Genomic DNA, 13,849 nt, shown 5'->3' with positions numbered 1-13,849 from the left:
CTAAATCATTTCCTGAATTGGTTAAAGAGTACTCCCTACCACCAGAGAAATATTCCCATATCTAAGGATTAGGAATATTCTACACACAAACAAAATTAAAGAGATTCAGTCACCAGCACCGTTTGCACTAAAATGCATGAGGAAATTGCCTAACAGCAAAGCATTGTCTTTTTTTTATAACACTCTGCTAACACAGGGGGAACCTAAGAAACAGAAATATGTTCTAAAATGGGAAAGTGATTTAGGGGAATCATTCCCGCTAACAACTTGGTTTCAGGCACAAAGGAAAACTAAAGAGGTTTCTTGTAGTCTTAATCACTGGGAAATTTACTGCAAAATTATTATGCGATGGTACTGGGTGCCAGCCAAATTAGCACATACTTTTCCAGGGACGAGCAACTTATGCTGGCGTTGTTTAAAACACGAGGGGTCTATACTTCATATTTGTTGGCTTTGCCCAAGCATTACTAAAATATGGGGGGATATAGAAAAAAACTTTAGGATAGCATTGAAGGTTACTATTCCATTCAGACCAGAATGTTTGTTTTTTACTCCATATATTTCCTAGACATCTCAAGGAAGAAGCAATATATATGATTATTCATTGCTTAACGGCAACAAAAATTACCATTGCTTATAAATGGAAACAAACACAAACACCAACAATATCAGAGGTCTTGAGCAGATTTGATTCGTTTAGCCTCTATGAAAAAATGGCAAGCCGAGTTAAGGGTAGAGAGGAGGATCTATACAAACGAAGATGGCATCAGTGGTTGGAAATAAGAGATCAGTATGTGCCAATGATGAATATTGCTACATAGCCCTTAAAAAAATAAATAGGAATAGGAAAAGAGAAAGGAAAGAAATCTCTTTAATCTATATTTTTTTTTTCCTCCCCACTTGTAAAGACAAGATAATGGTTTGCAATATACGTAAGAGAGATAAATGATACTGCGTGTGATGATATTGTTTATAAATCTATATTCAATTGGCAAAAATGTTACGGTCTGTTCCCCCCCCTTGTTTTTCTTTTCTGTATCCTATGTATTTGATTGGTTTTTTTGGGGTCATATCTTCAATTACCGATGTAATCAACATAAAAATTTAAATAAAAACAAGATAAAAAAAAAAAATAGCACCTGTCTGCATGAATAATGTGAATGGAGATCTGAGATTTGTTTGTGGTCTGTGTTTGCATTCCGAAAATTATCAAATTTCTAGCAACCGCTTGTGTTGTCATGTATGTTTTTTCAGAAGCAAATCTTGCCAACACCCTCAAACAAGCCAGGAATGTGAACTTAACACTCACATCATACAATACTTCTTGTTTTGTTCCATGTTTGCTTTAACTGTGGAAACCATGGAAGTAAAAAGATCTTTGGCAAGGTGTGTAGGAAATAATGGTTTTAAAATATAAAAAATAAAATCAAAGTGCTATATAGATAATGCAATAAAACCATTACAAATAAAAAAGGTTACATAGCGTCAAAAAGTCACTCAGTGCACAGGCTTGTGGGTCTGCAGGCAGCATCCAATCAGAAACTGCTGTCGGCAGGGGATTATGGACTATGTAGTCGTAGTGTATGCCCAAACAACCAGGGTATCATAGAATGATTAGAACCTCAGTACATTGATAGCAACTACACCTCAATTCTGTCGGCTCATGGATAGCCTGGTTCACGGTTTGGTGAACCAGGTTATGTTTTAAAATTTTGGGGTTTTACTACCTCCGATGAGGAATGAGTCTTTTTCATTTAACGTGTGACATCTACATGCACAGTTCAGACAAAAATTGCATAGGCAAAGTGTTTTGGCTACCTGATCGCTGGCCCTGATGGGACTGTCTTATAGCAAATTGCGGTCTCTATAAGCCACACTCAGAAATTAGAGTGGGTGTATGGTGCTCTAAAGATCATGCAAGAACACAAAGTGGTTATGGTGCTTACACTGACCCTTTAGTGTCCTAAATACGAAGGAAGTTTACAATGCAATTCAAAAGGCAGAACAGCATAGTACTCCCTACCAATGGGTGTTTATTGTCTATTAAGAATTCCCTGACATTAAGTGATAAAAAAGTGTTGGGTGGTACTTGACTTGTCCCCCGATTTTATGGCTCTGTAAATGTTTTGACCAACCACAAAAAGAAGGCTAAATTTGTATCTGTTTGTTCGGTGATCGCCTATTGATTATTTCATTTGCTCACTCTGTCCAGCACTGGGATATGCATATCCATAGCCTGTCCAAGAGTAGTGGGAGGTCACTATTAATTCAGCTTAGGAGAAGGTTGAATTATAAAAGGAGACAGAAGAAGGCTCTCTGTCACATTTATGCAGAATATTCGGCGTCCTGCTCTGCACTTTAACCGTCAAACGGTGCAGGAAGTGATGAGTTATAACAATTGTAATGTAGGATTTTAAACTAACATCTACCAATTGAATTAAAGGACAGAGTAAATATACAGGGAGTTCTGTAAAGGGAGCATTGGATTGGCTGAGATTATCAATTGTGATGTCAGCCAAAGAGGCGGGGCAGGTCAGTGCCTGTGGACACTTGCAGCTCTGAAAATAGGGTAGCTTTTCTTACCTTTTAATGGGGGGCAAAATGATGTTTATAACACTATAGTGTCAGGAATACATATTTGTTCTTGACCCTATAGTGCTCCTTTAAAGATGTGAATCAGAAGTCAATGAATTAAGAAAAGCATACAGTCCAGTAATCTAATACCCTGACAAAGTTCACAAACCGAAGACAATAAAATGTTGCGGTGTGCAACAAAGGGAAAAATTGAATCAATAGAATAAATCTAAAGTTACCATATAATGGCAAGGTATAAATCATCTGGACATGTGGGAAAAATAAATAAATGAAAAGCATATAGTACAAGCACTGTATCTGCACAGAAGATGAAATAACTGTGTATAGTGTAATATGTATTGCTGAGTAAACATAATGTGAAAGTGTATCGTCCTGTCCTCAATAAAGAACATCACAAAACACCACTTTCTTCATCGATGGCAGTGTCTCAGATGAGTAGATTTAAGGGGCACTCGCAATCATCAAAATCAATACATGCTGTCCCTTTCTCATGGCAGTGTAGCAAGGTACCATTTGTGAGAAATGGCAGCATTTACATTTTGGATTGTAAGAGCGGGATGGTTGACAAGCATGAGCCAAAGGTCTGCAATGCTTTTCTATGAGAACCTTCTGATTGCACAATACATCATTCGTGTTAATCCATTGGGCTGCCAGAAGGTCAATTTTCTCCTGATTGGTCTCCCCAGAAGTTTTGCTACAGTTTGTAATGCATGATGCCTCCAGGCTTATTTCTCTCTTGTCGCTCCTTGGCTCATTGGCTTCCTGTACCCTGAAGGATTCAATTCAAAATACTAGACCCTTCTCGATCTCCCCGCTCTGCCAGTGACCTTCTCCTGTCCGCTGCTCGCACCTCTACTGATAACTCGCACTTGCAAGGCATCTCACGGGTGACTTTTACTTTAGAACAGCCTACCTACCCCCATCAGATTCTCCCCTAATCTTCAGTCATTTAAGAAGTCATTTTTCAGAATAGCCTCTCGCGCTCTCTCTTAAACGGTCACATTCCACTCTCCCCTTTCAATTCTGCTACTTCCCACCTTGTCGTTTGGTTGCTTTCTCCCACATTGCCTTTCATATTGTGTTTCTATTCCCCATCTCTTCTAGATTTTTAAGATTCCAGATTGTACTGACCACTAGGCAGTCCATGTAACATAGACTGGTTGAAAGTGTGCTTTTTGTCACTGAATATCCCTGACTCCAGATCACCACAAGGCTTGTACAGCACAGCAAACGGCACTTTTTAGTCGTAGTTTCAGATTGTTTTGAAGGGAGATCAGTCCTGTATACAGGCAGGAGTACAGCAGGGGCTTGAAGTTACCCTCGTCCTGTTTACCGTAAGTGCAGTCAAGAGCCAAAAAGTCCATCTGTGCGTATAGAGCAGTTAAATGGGGATAGTTATCGTGCCATGTCCGGATATCAGAGCCGAGGTCCTGAGCCAAAAAACATACAGAGGATTATAAAGCAGATCACTTGGGTGGAGGAGAAGCCAGGGCTGAAAACTGACCAGGATGAGACTTGATAATCAAGCAATAATTAATTACAGACCTGAGTATAAATAAGTAGTGATGGGTTTTTACCGAAACGATTAACCCTTGCTATGGGGACGTTCTGGTACGCTAGTTATTTTACCGGCATCGTGAAACACACTCACACTGGCAAAATAGATAATCCGGTTAATCTGAGTTATGCTCTGAAGCCAGCCTGTGACTCGTGTTCTATAACTCCAATCCTAACTCTTTGCAGCAGCACAGCACCTTACAACACCTAGCAAACTGAGCTCTATCAGTGTAGGACGCTTTGTGAATGGAAAGCAGAATATTAAATCGAACCGACTGATCCATGTAGAGAACACCAGTAATTTAATTATCCACTGCCCTCAATTCCTCTCTTTCTGCAAACTGCTTCAGTGTGCTTGTATACTCCTGTTTGCCATTCGAATCCTGATTTGCATTAAAAATACTGAACGTGATTTTAAAAGCTGAACTCTGTCTGTCGTGATGCTCAGAACAATTATGGGATATGTAATTGTCAAACCCTGGTCAAGGTTACTTATTACTGTATGTCTAATTATTAAATCTGTCTCTCTTTTTGTGAAATGTCAGATTTGGTTGTCACACACTAATTTGCTCTGCCCCAAATTATGTATTTCTATTCCTGACCTTGAATTTGATTGATTGCCCCTTACATAATGTATGCCTGTCTATGGGAATGCACAGACGCTGTGTTACAATAAGAGGCTTAAAGTCATAGTAAAGGTTAGTGTTATCATCTGGTGCTACCCCGCATATTGATTATTGATTGGCTCCTGTTTGCACAGTGCGGAGCACGGTTCCAAGACGACGACCTAATTCTTTTAAACGGTGATAAGGAGGAAGTGCAGGAATTAAGGAGGAAAATGGAAGAACGAAGACTTAAGACCAAATTGGAAAAGGTTAGCGCTGCTTCTGAGCTGGAGCATTTATGCTAATTTTTATACAAAGAAAAAAAATAAACATGTTTAGGTGATCTACCCCACCACCTAAATCATCCAAGTGAAAGTTCAGCGCTGTAGAATATATAGAACACTTACAACACAAGTGGGACGGTATGATATGTAGAAAAAAGAAGAAAAAACACGGATCGTGTAATATTGACAACATATGGAATTGAATGTTCTATGTATCGTATCCAAACTCACAGTTTACAGAGCCTTTTCAGATATAGGCTGTAAACACAAAACTTGTCTGAAAAGGCTCTATACAATGTGAGTTTGGATACGATGCTTATAACATTCGATCCCATATCTTGTCAATATTACACGATCTGTGTGTATTATTCTACTTTGTATAAATTGATGGGTTTCTGGAGTGCCAAATTGAGTGTTTTTCGCTAGCTTTAATTTTATCATTATATTAAGCACCTTGTTATCAAATCCTTTTTTTTTTTAAACATTTTTTTTATTATATACTTTTATGTCTTTTTACACTAATATTTATCCCTTTATTTGAAGGAAAGGATCATAACAATGAGAATAATTCTTATCACAGATTTTTTTTGATTTTTTTTTTATGTAAAATAATTAAAAATTTGAAAGGAAAAAAAAGTAGGCGTTTTAAACAAATAAAATATAAATAATTCTAAAAAAAAAACACAACTTAAATTTAATTTCCCTCCTGACAACCTGAATAGTTACATAGGACTGGAAATTCTAAGATATATTTATATATTCTCTTACTCGATGCTGCGAGCCTGGAGGGTGCAAGGTACACTCGCCAGGGGTACATTTTCACTTTGGAGCATAGCATATCTATTTCTGTCGCCATATCCCAAAGTCAAAATAGATTTGTGCATTTTTCCTTATTTAGGAAACACCTGATCAGGTTTAAAATCAGATAAATACAACCTTGGGAAAAACACATGACATATTACACAGTGTCATGATTTATTTAACAAAAATAAAGCCAACATGGATGTCTGGGGGGTGAGGGGTTAGAAAGGAGGGACTGCAAAGGCTGCATTTCACAAACAGTTTTTAGAAATCTTCCCAATTTTAATTTTTTTTTTTTTTTATAAAGAAATGCCTGCATGTTTTTATTGGGTGTATATCTACTAAATAGTGATGTTTGTTTACATTTAGGCAATGTGGTGTCACTTTAACTCTTTGCTCCACTAATTTATTTAAAACTGTCTCTTTTTTTTTTTTTGTCTAGAAATCAAAGAAACCCAAAGCAATGGAGTCCACGTCACAGAAGGATCAAGGTATCGAAATAGGGCAATTTCTTGTTTAAAAGAAGAATGGGGGGGAAAAAAAACTTATGGGAAAAAAAATCTGTGTTCTTTGTCAACAGTTTCCGTCTTTTTCCCAATAGATCTTCCCAGATCCAAAGAAGTTTCCTCCGGAAGTAAAAGTAATCCCAGAGACCGGATTGATTTTGTTTCCAGCAGCAAAATGAGAGGTTGGTTTTGGGCTTTATCCTTTAAAAAGGACACTCGAAGTACCTTAACCAAGTCAGACTATTGTGGTCAGCCTAGTGCTTTCAGTCGTTATCAATGTCGTCCAGGTTTGTGAAGATAATGAGGAAGTAAAACACTATCTTAGTGGCAGGACATGGGGCAGGCGCTGGGTGCTAGAAACGTTTAGTGTTTTGTGTTTTTTTTGTTACAGTTTTCAGGCAGTTTAACAAAAAAGCTTTAGCTGCAGGCAGAAAAAAAAACAGATAAATGTGATAAAATACTTATTTTTTTCCATATTCACCTGCTTCTTTCGCCTTGCACTTCCCACACCCCTCCCTAGGCAATCTGTGTCCTATCCTTAGGAATAGGGGAAAGCTGAATTGTGTTTTCCACGTGCATGTCCACCTTACAACGTCACTGATGACATGTAAGGTCACGGGCCGGTCGTGACTGTACATTATACACAATCACAAGCGGCACTTCCATGCCTACACACTGCCGACAAGGGGGGAATGCCCTGCTGCTTGCCCAGTGTACTCCCGGGTGCAGTGCCCCTCCATTCAATGCCACATGTGCTCCACTCCACCATGCCACACGCTCGTCCCCCTGCCACAATCACTGCACAGTCTGAGAGTGTGAGTGAATCTGTGCAGAGCATTGTATAACTCACTATATATTACGAGATAATATACATCTCACAGAACATGCTTCCAAGGTAGGAAACTACAACATGTTCATAACCCAGAGACAAACAATATTCAATACGAGATAATAATATACATCTCACAGAAACAACATGCTTCCAAGGTAGGAAACAAAAACATGTTCATAACCCAAAGACAAACAATATTCAATACGAGATAATATACATCTCACAGAAACAACATGCTACCAAGGAAGGAAACAACAACATGTTCATAACCCAAAGACAAACTATATAACACAAGATAAATTATCTAAAGCAAATATTACAAAATATTTACCACATGAATGACAAAGAAAATATGTGCAATGCTCCCTTGTCAAAGGCTGCGTGCCGAAACGTTGTTTTTTTTCTTTACTTTTGTGACCTTGGAAATCTCCCTCTTCTCTTATTTTTCTTTACACATCTTTTCTCAGTTTGGGAATTTATGTGATACTGTATGTATTTTGTAATCAATGCTTTCAATTATTTCTCTTGATTGTTTCATATTGTTTGTCTTTGGGTTATATACATGGTTCTTTCTGGACGCATGGTTTTCCTGTTAGATGCGTATTATCTTGTATTAGGATTAGTTACCCTGTGGGTTGCTATATCTACGATGCGTGGTTTTTGTGTTTTTAGATGTTTGTTATGGATGTTTTGTAGATATTATATTACTAGTGTGCGCTGCTTTATAAAAGTAGTTTATCCTTATCTAAACCTGCAGTCTCCGCCAACCCCATCACTCGGTGACCAGTGACAGAGCTTGACGAAACGTAGCTCTGCCTTTTGTCAAACGTAGTTCCATATGTTCATTTCCAACACCTTGTCAGTTTGCAATATCTCTTAAAGGGACACTATAGTCACCTGAACAACTTTAGCTTAATGAAGCAGTTTTGGTGTATAGAACATGCCCCTGTAGCCTCACTGCTCAATCCTCTGCCATTTAGGAGTTAAATCCCTTTGTTTATGAACCCTAGTCACACCTCCCTGCATGTGACTTGCACAGCCTTCCATAAACACTTCCTGTAAAGAGAGCCCTATTTAGGCTTTCTTTATCGCAAGTTCTGTTTAATTAATATTTTCTTATCCCCTGCTATGTTAATAGCTTGCTAGACCCTGCAAGAGCCTCCTGTATGTGATTAAAGTTCAATTTAGAGATTGAGATACAATTATTTAAGGTAAATTACATCTGTTTGAAAGTGAAACCAGTTTTTATTTCATGCAGGCTCTGTCAATCATAGCCAGGGGAGGTGTGGCTAGGGCTGCATAAACAGAAACAAAGTGATTTAACTCCTAAATGACAGTGAATTGAGCAGTGAAATTGCAGGGGAATGATCTATACACTAAAACTGCTTTATTTAGCTAAAGTAATTTAGGTGACTATAGTGTTCCTTTAAAGACAAAGTACACAGTTTGAGGAATACAATATTTGCATTTGCCCAGAACAGTAGGAAAATACATAAGGAAAGGAGTCACTACAATGACTTTCGATATCTTTCAACTGGGTTTCAGTCTTAATGAGCATTTCATAAAGATTTTTATTACTTTTATACTTTCGGGGGAGGGATAACATGCACTTTGAAGAAACTATAACATATAACCTTCATATTTAGGTTTTTATTTGTACACATTTTTTTATACCTTTTTTTATTTTTTTTATTTTTTTTAGCTGAAGAAAGTTCAGGTCCGTCAGAGAAGGCTACCAAATCGTCGTCTGCCACAAAGAGACCTGCGACTGATGGCAAGTCTGAGGCTTACAAATCCATCTTCTCCTCCCACAGCTCGGCCAAACGTTCTAACGATGAATCGTGTAACTGGATCGCTCAGTCTACCTTCTACATCTAACCGCTGCCAGCTTTATGGACCAACCGCGTAAACACTCCCACCAGCCAACAGAGTGTTCATATTCCATACTGTTATACATACAATAACATATTGTACAACAATAATACAACATTCCTCCCTCCCCCCCCCCCCCCCCCCTCATTTACAGGTTTCATGGTGTTTTGGAAAATTACAGGGTCAAATAAAGAGCTCACCCATTTCAGTTTTTACACATTGAAATGTGTAAGATTGGTTCCAGAAAGTTACAGTGTCATATATATATATATATATATATATATATATATATATATATATATATATATATATATATATATATATATATATATATATATATATATATATATATATATATATATATATATATATATATATATATATATATATACACACACACATTTTCATACTTGCTGATGTTTTCCTGTCCCACAGCTTTACTATAGGGTTAGTTCCACCTATCACTCCTATTGAACCGGTGCAAAGCCTTGGACTGTAAATAGCTCCCTGAATGAACCATAATGCCGCAGTTCGTAACAAGCCAACGACCAGGGAGGGATGTGTAGTGCTGCCATGGTCCATTGCTGAGAAAGGAAAATATTGGGAAGTATGAAACTATTTTCATGGCAACACTGCTCTAGGGCAATACCCAATACCCTCGGGGGTAAGATATGAAAAAACACCAGAATGGCAGCTGAGAATTTCTTAAAAAGAATTAGCGGCTTGGGAAGCTGAATGGACTGCACAGCTGAAGTCAGACTCTTTAGAAGGTTTCCCATCTGGTTGATCGTGTCGAATAAAGGTGTTCTAGGATGTCCATGTAACTGCTCTGCAGATCTGATCAGAGGAGACTTGCGCAACAGCTGCTGCAAGTCCTTGATGGTGTGGCTCCAAGTCCCCAAGAAAACAGCCATAACATCAGCTGGGTTGGCACTTGTAGGATGAGTTAATGGAGGTGTCTCCACAGCTTTTTCCCTTCTGCTGCAAGATCGCTACATGTATCGCTGTGGTTAGGTCTTGGTCCTCTCTCCGCAGGTGAAACTGGGAATCTCCATGGAGACCTGAGTGAACTTACATAATATAAATGACAGAATGCTCTGTTTTGAATCAAATATGCAGAAGTAAGAGAAAACCAAAACCTTGACATACCTTGTACCTCGAGATTGTGTCTGGGGCGGCCATGATGAAGATATCTGAGCGGCTAGAATAAAAATCGCACATTAGGATGACTAGCATCCAGAATGAACCTAAATGACAAAAATCCCATAATTCAACAATATAAGATTTGTTCCAAAAGACATAGGATGTCAATGCAAAAACATTCTTTGTAGGACACTCCCCATTTCATGGACAGGAAGGCTCAATGTCCTAAAAATTTATATTCTTCCTAGAATACTCTACATGCTGACAGTGCTACCGATACATATACCCAATACTTTATTTTGAAACCTTAACTGTGTATGGGTAGGAGACCACCCTAAAATAGACATAGATGGTGCCTTGAATAGTGGTGGACTTGGCTTCCCTGATGCACAGAGATATTACAAAGCCAATGCTTTGATGAGAATTAGAGAACGGACTTTAACAGACTTAAATAAACCTTGGAATATCCAGGAAGTGAGCTTCCGAACTGTACTAATTGAGACACTGTCTTGGCAAATAGCCAACTCAACAACACTTTGTCCACAATATCACTATCTATATGGTGTAACCACAGATCCAAAATGGGATAATCTCCCTGTTCCCATTGCTCTCTCTCGCACATAACCCATCTATAACAAAGGATCTTGCAATTTGGCTGTCCTCCTGCTTCCCTAATAAACAGAATATACAACTAAAAGATGTTCTCACTATCACCTCTTTACACTGGAAACGTACCTTCCTAGTAAAGCACTTGCATTTGCAGATCGATTGAAACATCCCCAGCTATTACATTATTTGCAAACTCTACCAAACCCAGACAACAGAATAAGACTCCCTACAGACTTGTATCACACAAACAGGAATGTATCACACAAATGCGCCTTAAATAAATGATCTTCGAGACATACGAAATAATACGGACCTCCCTGCGGAACTCGCACCCTTCCTATACTAAACTATGGGGAAATGATCTAGACTTGACCCTTTCCACATGTCAGTAACACATTTTTTTTGATTAGCAACGTCCTCCAAACACTTGGAGGTCAGTTTGAAACATCTTGTGAGGTGTTACCAAACACCAGTTAAATTGTACGGATGGAACCAGTCCCCACCTGAGGTCTGTTGGAAGTGCGGAGCAAACAAGGGTACATTTATTCATATCTGATGGTATTGCCCACCATTTAAAAAATTCTGGGAAGATATTGTTCCTCTCATCCAGTCAGGTAGTGGCCACCAGCTATCATACCTGCACACAGATATTTCTAGGGCTAAACTGGAAAAAATCTCGCTTACCACTATTGCTACTAGTGGCAAAGTCGCTGATCCCCCTTCATTGGTGGTCCCCTCGAGTACCCCCAATAATGGAATGGAGACAAAGAGTAGATAGTAAGCAGATGAAAGAACTAACTGCCTTTCCCTAAACTTTCTCATAAAATATGGCACCCATGGACACTCTACGCACCACTAGCATAGCTCCATAGCTCCATAGGGCCTTCTCCCTGACTAGCAGACATTCAGCGTATGATTCTAACCGCATGGAACTTCCCTCACTTAAGTCCACATTGAAGCATGTAACACCCATGGTCGCAATCAATTAATATGTAAATATGCTTTTTTTACTATTTCATACAGATTTAACACTTACTATAACTTGTACAGGATTACACAGTAAAGAGTGTTTAATTTATTATACCCGTAATTTCCAGACACAATAGCTAAACTGATGTCAGAGCTGACATTCTGGGTATTTTTCGATTGTTACCAGTTTGGCCTAGAATTTGAAATTTACTTTGAATTCAGACTTTACAGAATAACCCGTTGAATGAGTGCATGTGCATTCAGATATTCTTCAAATGGAGACAATTGCAAAAATAATAATCAAATAATACCTTCTCAGTATCAGGTACATGTCAGACCCTTTATAACCACTAGGGGGCAGCCACAGCTAAGTATTGCTTCTTAGACCAAACACTATTTTGCTGGTTCTTTGAAGGCAAGCTTAAGGGATGTATTTCTGGTTTTGAAGCAATTTGCTTAGAATGCCAATGCTTTGAGCAATAGTATTCTTGGAAACCAATTCGTTTATTTTGCAATTCTCTTACGTGCGTTTATTACTGCCTGATTTCCTCAGGACTACTTTTATTGGGAACATTTGAACGAGACAGGATTGGAGAGTCCCAGAATCTTGGTTCCACTTCTATCTATAGACAATGGCGGTCTATGATGTATAACCTCAGTACTCCTGATGTCTCTGAACTATATTTCCCATGATGACTTGCAGGTATAAAGGCTCTTTAATAAAATAAATAAATCAGGATTACTCATGTGAATTGTCAGGAACATTTAAAGAGCATTCAAGGCTCAAACAGTCAAACTGAAAACGATTGGGTTATTTACTAAGGTGAGAATTGTTGGGGATTTAAAAAACAAAATTCAATTTAATGCTAAAGCCGTCGCATCGGAAGCTGATTTGGAGAATTTTTCCAGTTTGGCTTTAAAGGGACATTATAGTCACCAAAACATCTTTAGCTGAATGAAGCCGTTTTGGTGTATTGATCATGCCCCTGCAGTCTCACTGCTCAATTCTCTGCCATTTAGGAGTTAAATCACTTTTGTTTCTGTTTATGCAGCCCTAGCCACACCTTCCCTGGCTGTGACTGACACAACCTGCATTAAAAAAATGGTTACCTTTTCAATCATATGTTAACTTGCTTTAGACATTTTTATGTCCTGCTCTATAGGTTTGACTGTTATCACACACAGGGGCTCCTGCAGTGTCTAGAAGGATATTAACAGGAGAGGAGACGAGAGATTCCCTAAATAATTAGAGCCTTTCTGGGAAGCTCCCCCCCTACCTGAGCAGGATACTGTTCCCACCTCCTATAACCTCCAATCCAGTACCAGCACTTTATTTACTCTACCTCAATATAAAAAGAAAGCAGCCCGATCCTCCTTCTCCTACAGAGCGTCGCAATTATGGAACGACCTCCCGCACACTTTCAAATCTTCCCCAAGCCTAAAGTCCTTTAAGAGATCCCTCTCTACATACCTCAAAACAGAATGCATGTGTCATGGTTGATTATATATTTCCTACCTGTTCTATGTTAAATTTTGTATATATTGTGTATTTAATATTGTTTTTGTATTTTATTGTACCCTAATGTAACAATGCAATGTTTTGTGGACCCAGGACATGTTTGAAAACGAGAGAAATCTCAATGTATCCATCCTGGTAAAATATTTTATAAATATATAATAAATACACGGAATTTGCAATAAAGGAAGTTTAGAAATTAGATCTCTCTTTACAGGAAGTGTTTAGGAAGGCTGATTTAACTCCTAAACAGCAGATAATTGAGTAGTGAGACTGCAGGAACATGATTTATACACTGAAACTGCTTCATTATGCTGAAGGTGTTTTGGTGCCTTTATTTGAAATTCACATTTAATTCCCCCAAACACTCACTTTAGTAAATAATTTTGATAGTGTACTGGTCTATTGTGGCCTAAAATCTGAAACTCACCAGTCTCCTTCAGGTGAGTATTATAATTAAATCTTCTACAATCGAGGCAATTTGCTTGCCAAAGTGTAAGAATCTTAAAAGCCGCTATTTACCCAGTTCCCCTACTCGGTTCCTGTTTTATGGAATAAGT

General features: G+C 38.4%; 1 protein-coding gene across 1 annotated transcript in view; it reads left to right on the top strand.

The window, feature by feature from the left end:
• The window catches only part of RTF2 (replication termination factor 2), a 33,589-nt gene extending 24,451 nt beyond the window's left edge, over positions 1-9,138 (top strand). Inside the window, exons 6-9 of the mRNA XM_063459549.1 lie at positions 4,913-5,026; positions 6,285-6,333; positions 6,444-6,530; positions 8,883-9,138. Of these exons, the coding sequence (XP_063315619.1) occupies positions 4,913-5,026; positions 6,285-6,333; positions 6,444-6,530; positions 8,883-9,058 (426 nt within the window). The 3' untranslated portion in view covers positions 9,059-9,138. The remainder of the gene's footprint in view (positions 1-4,912; positions 5,027-6,284; positions 6,334-6,443; positions 6,531-8,882) is intronic.
• The last annotated feature ends 4,711 nt before the right edge of the window (positions 9,139-13,849 follow it).

The sequence above is a fragment of the Pelobates fuscus genome, chromosome 6 (genome assembly GCF_036172605.1).
Source record: "Pelobates fuscus isolate aPelFus1 chromosome 6, aPelFus1.pri, whole genome shotgun sequence".
In the NCBI taxonomy this organism is placed as follows: Eukaryota; Metazoa; Chordata; class Amphibia; order Anura; family Pelobatidae; genus Pelobates; species Pelobates fuscus.
Note: the sequence above shows the minus strand (reverse complement) of the source record. Positions and strands in the feature narration are given on the sequence as shown.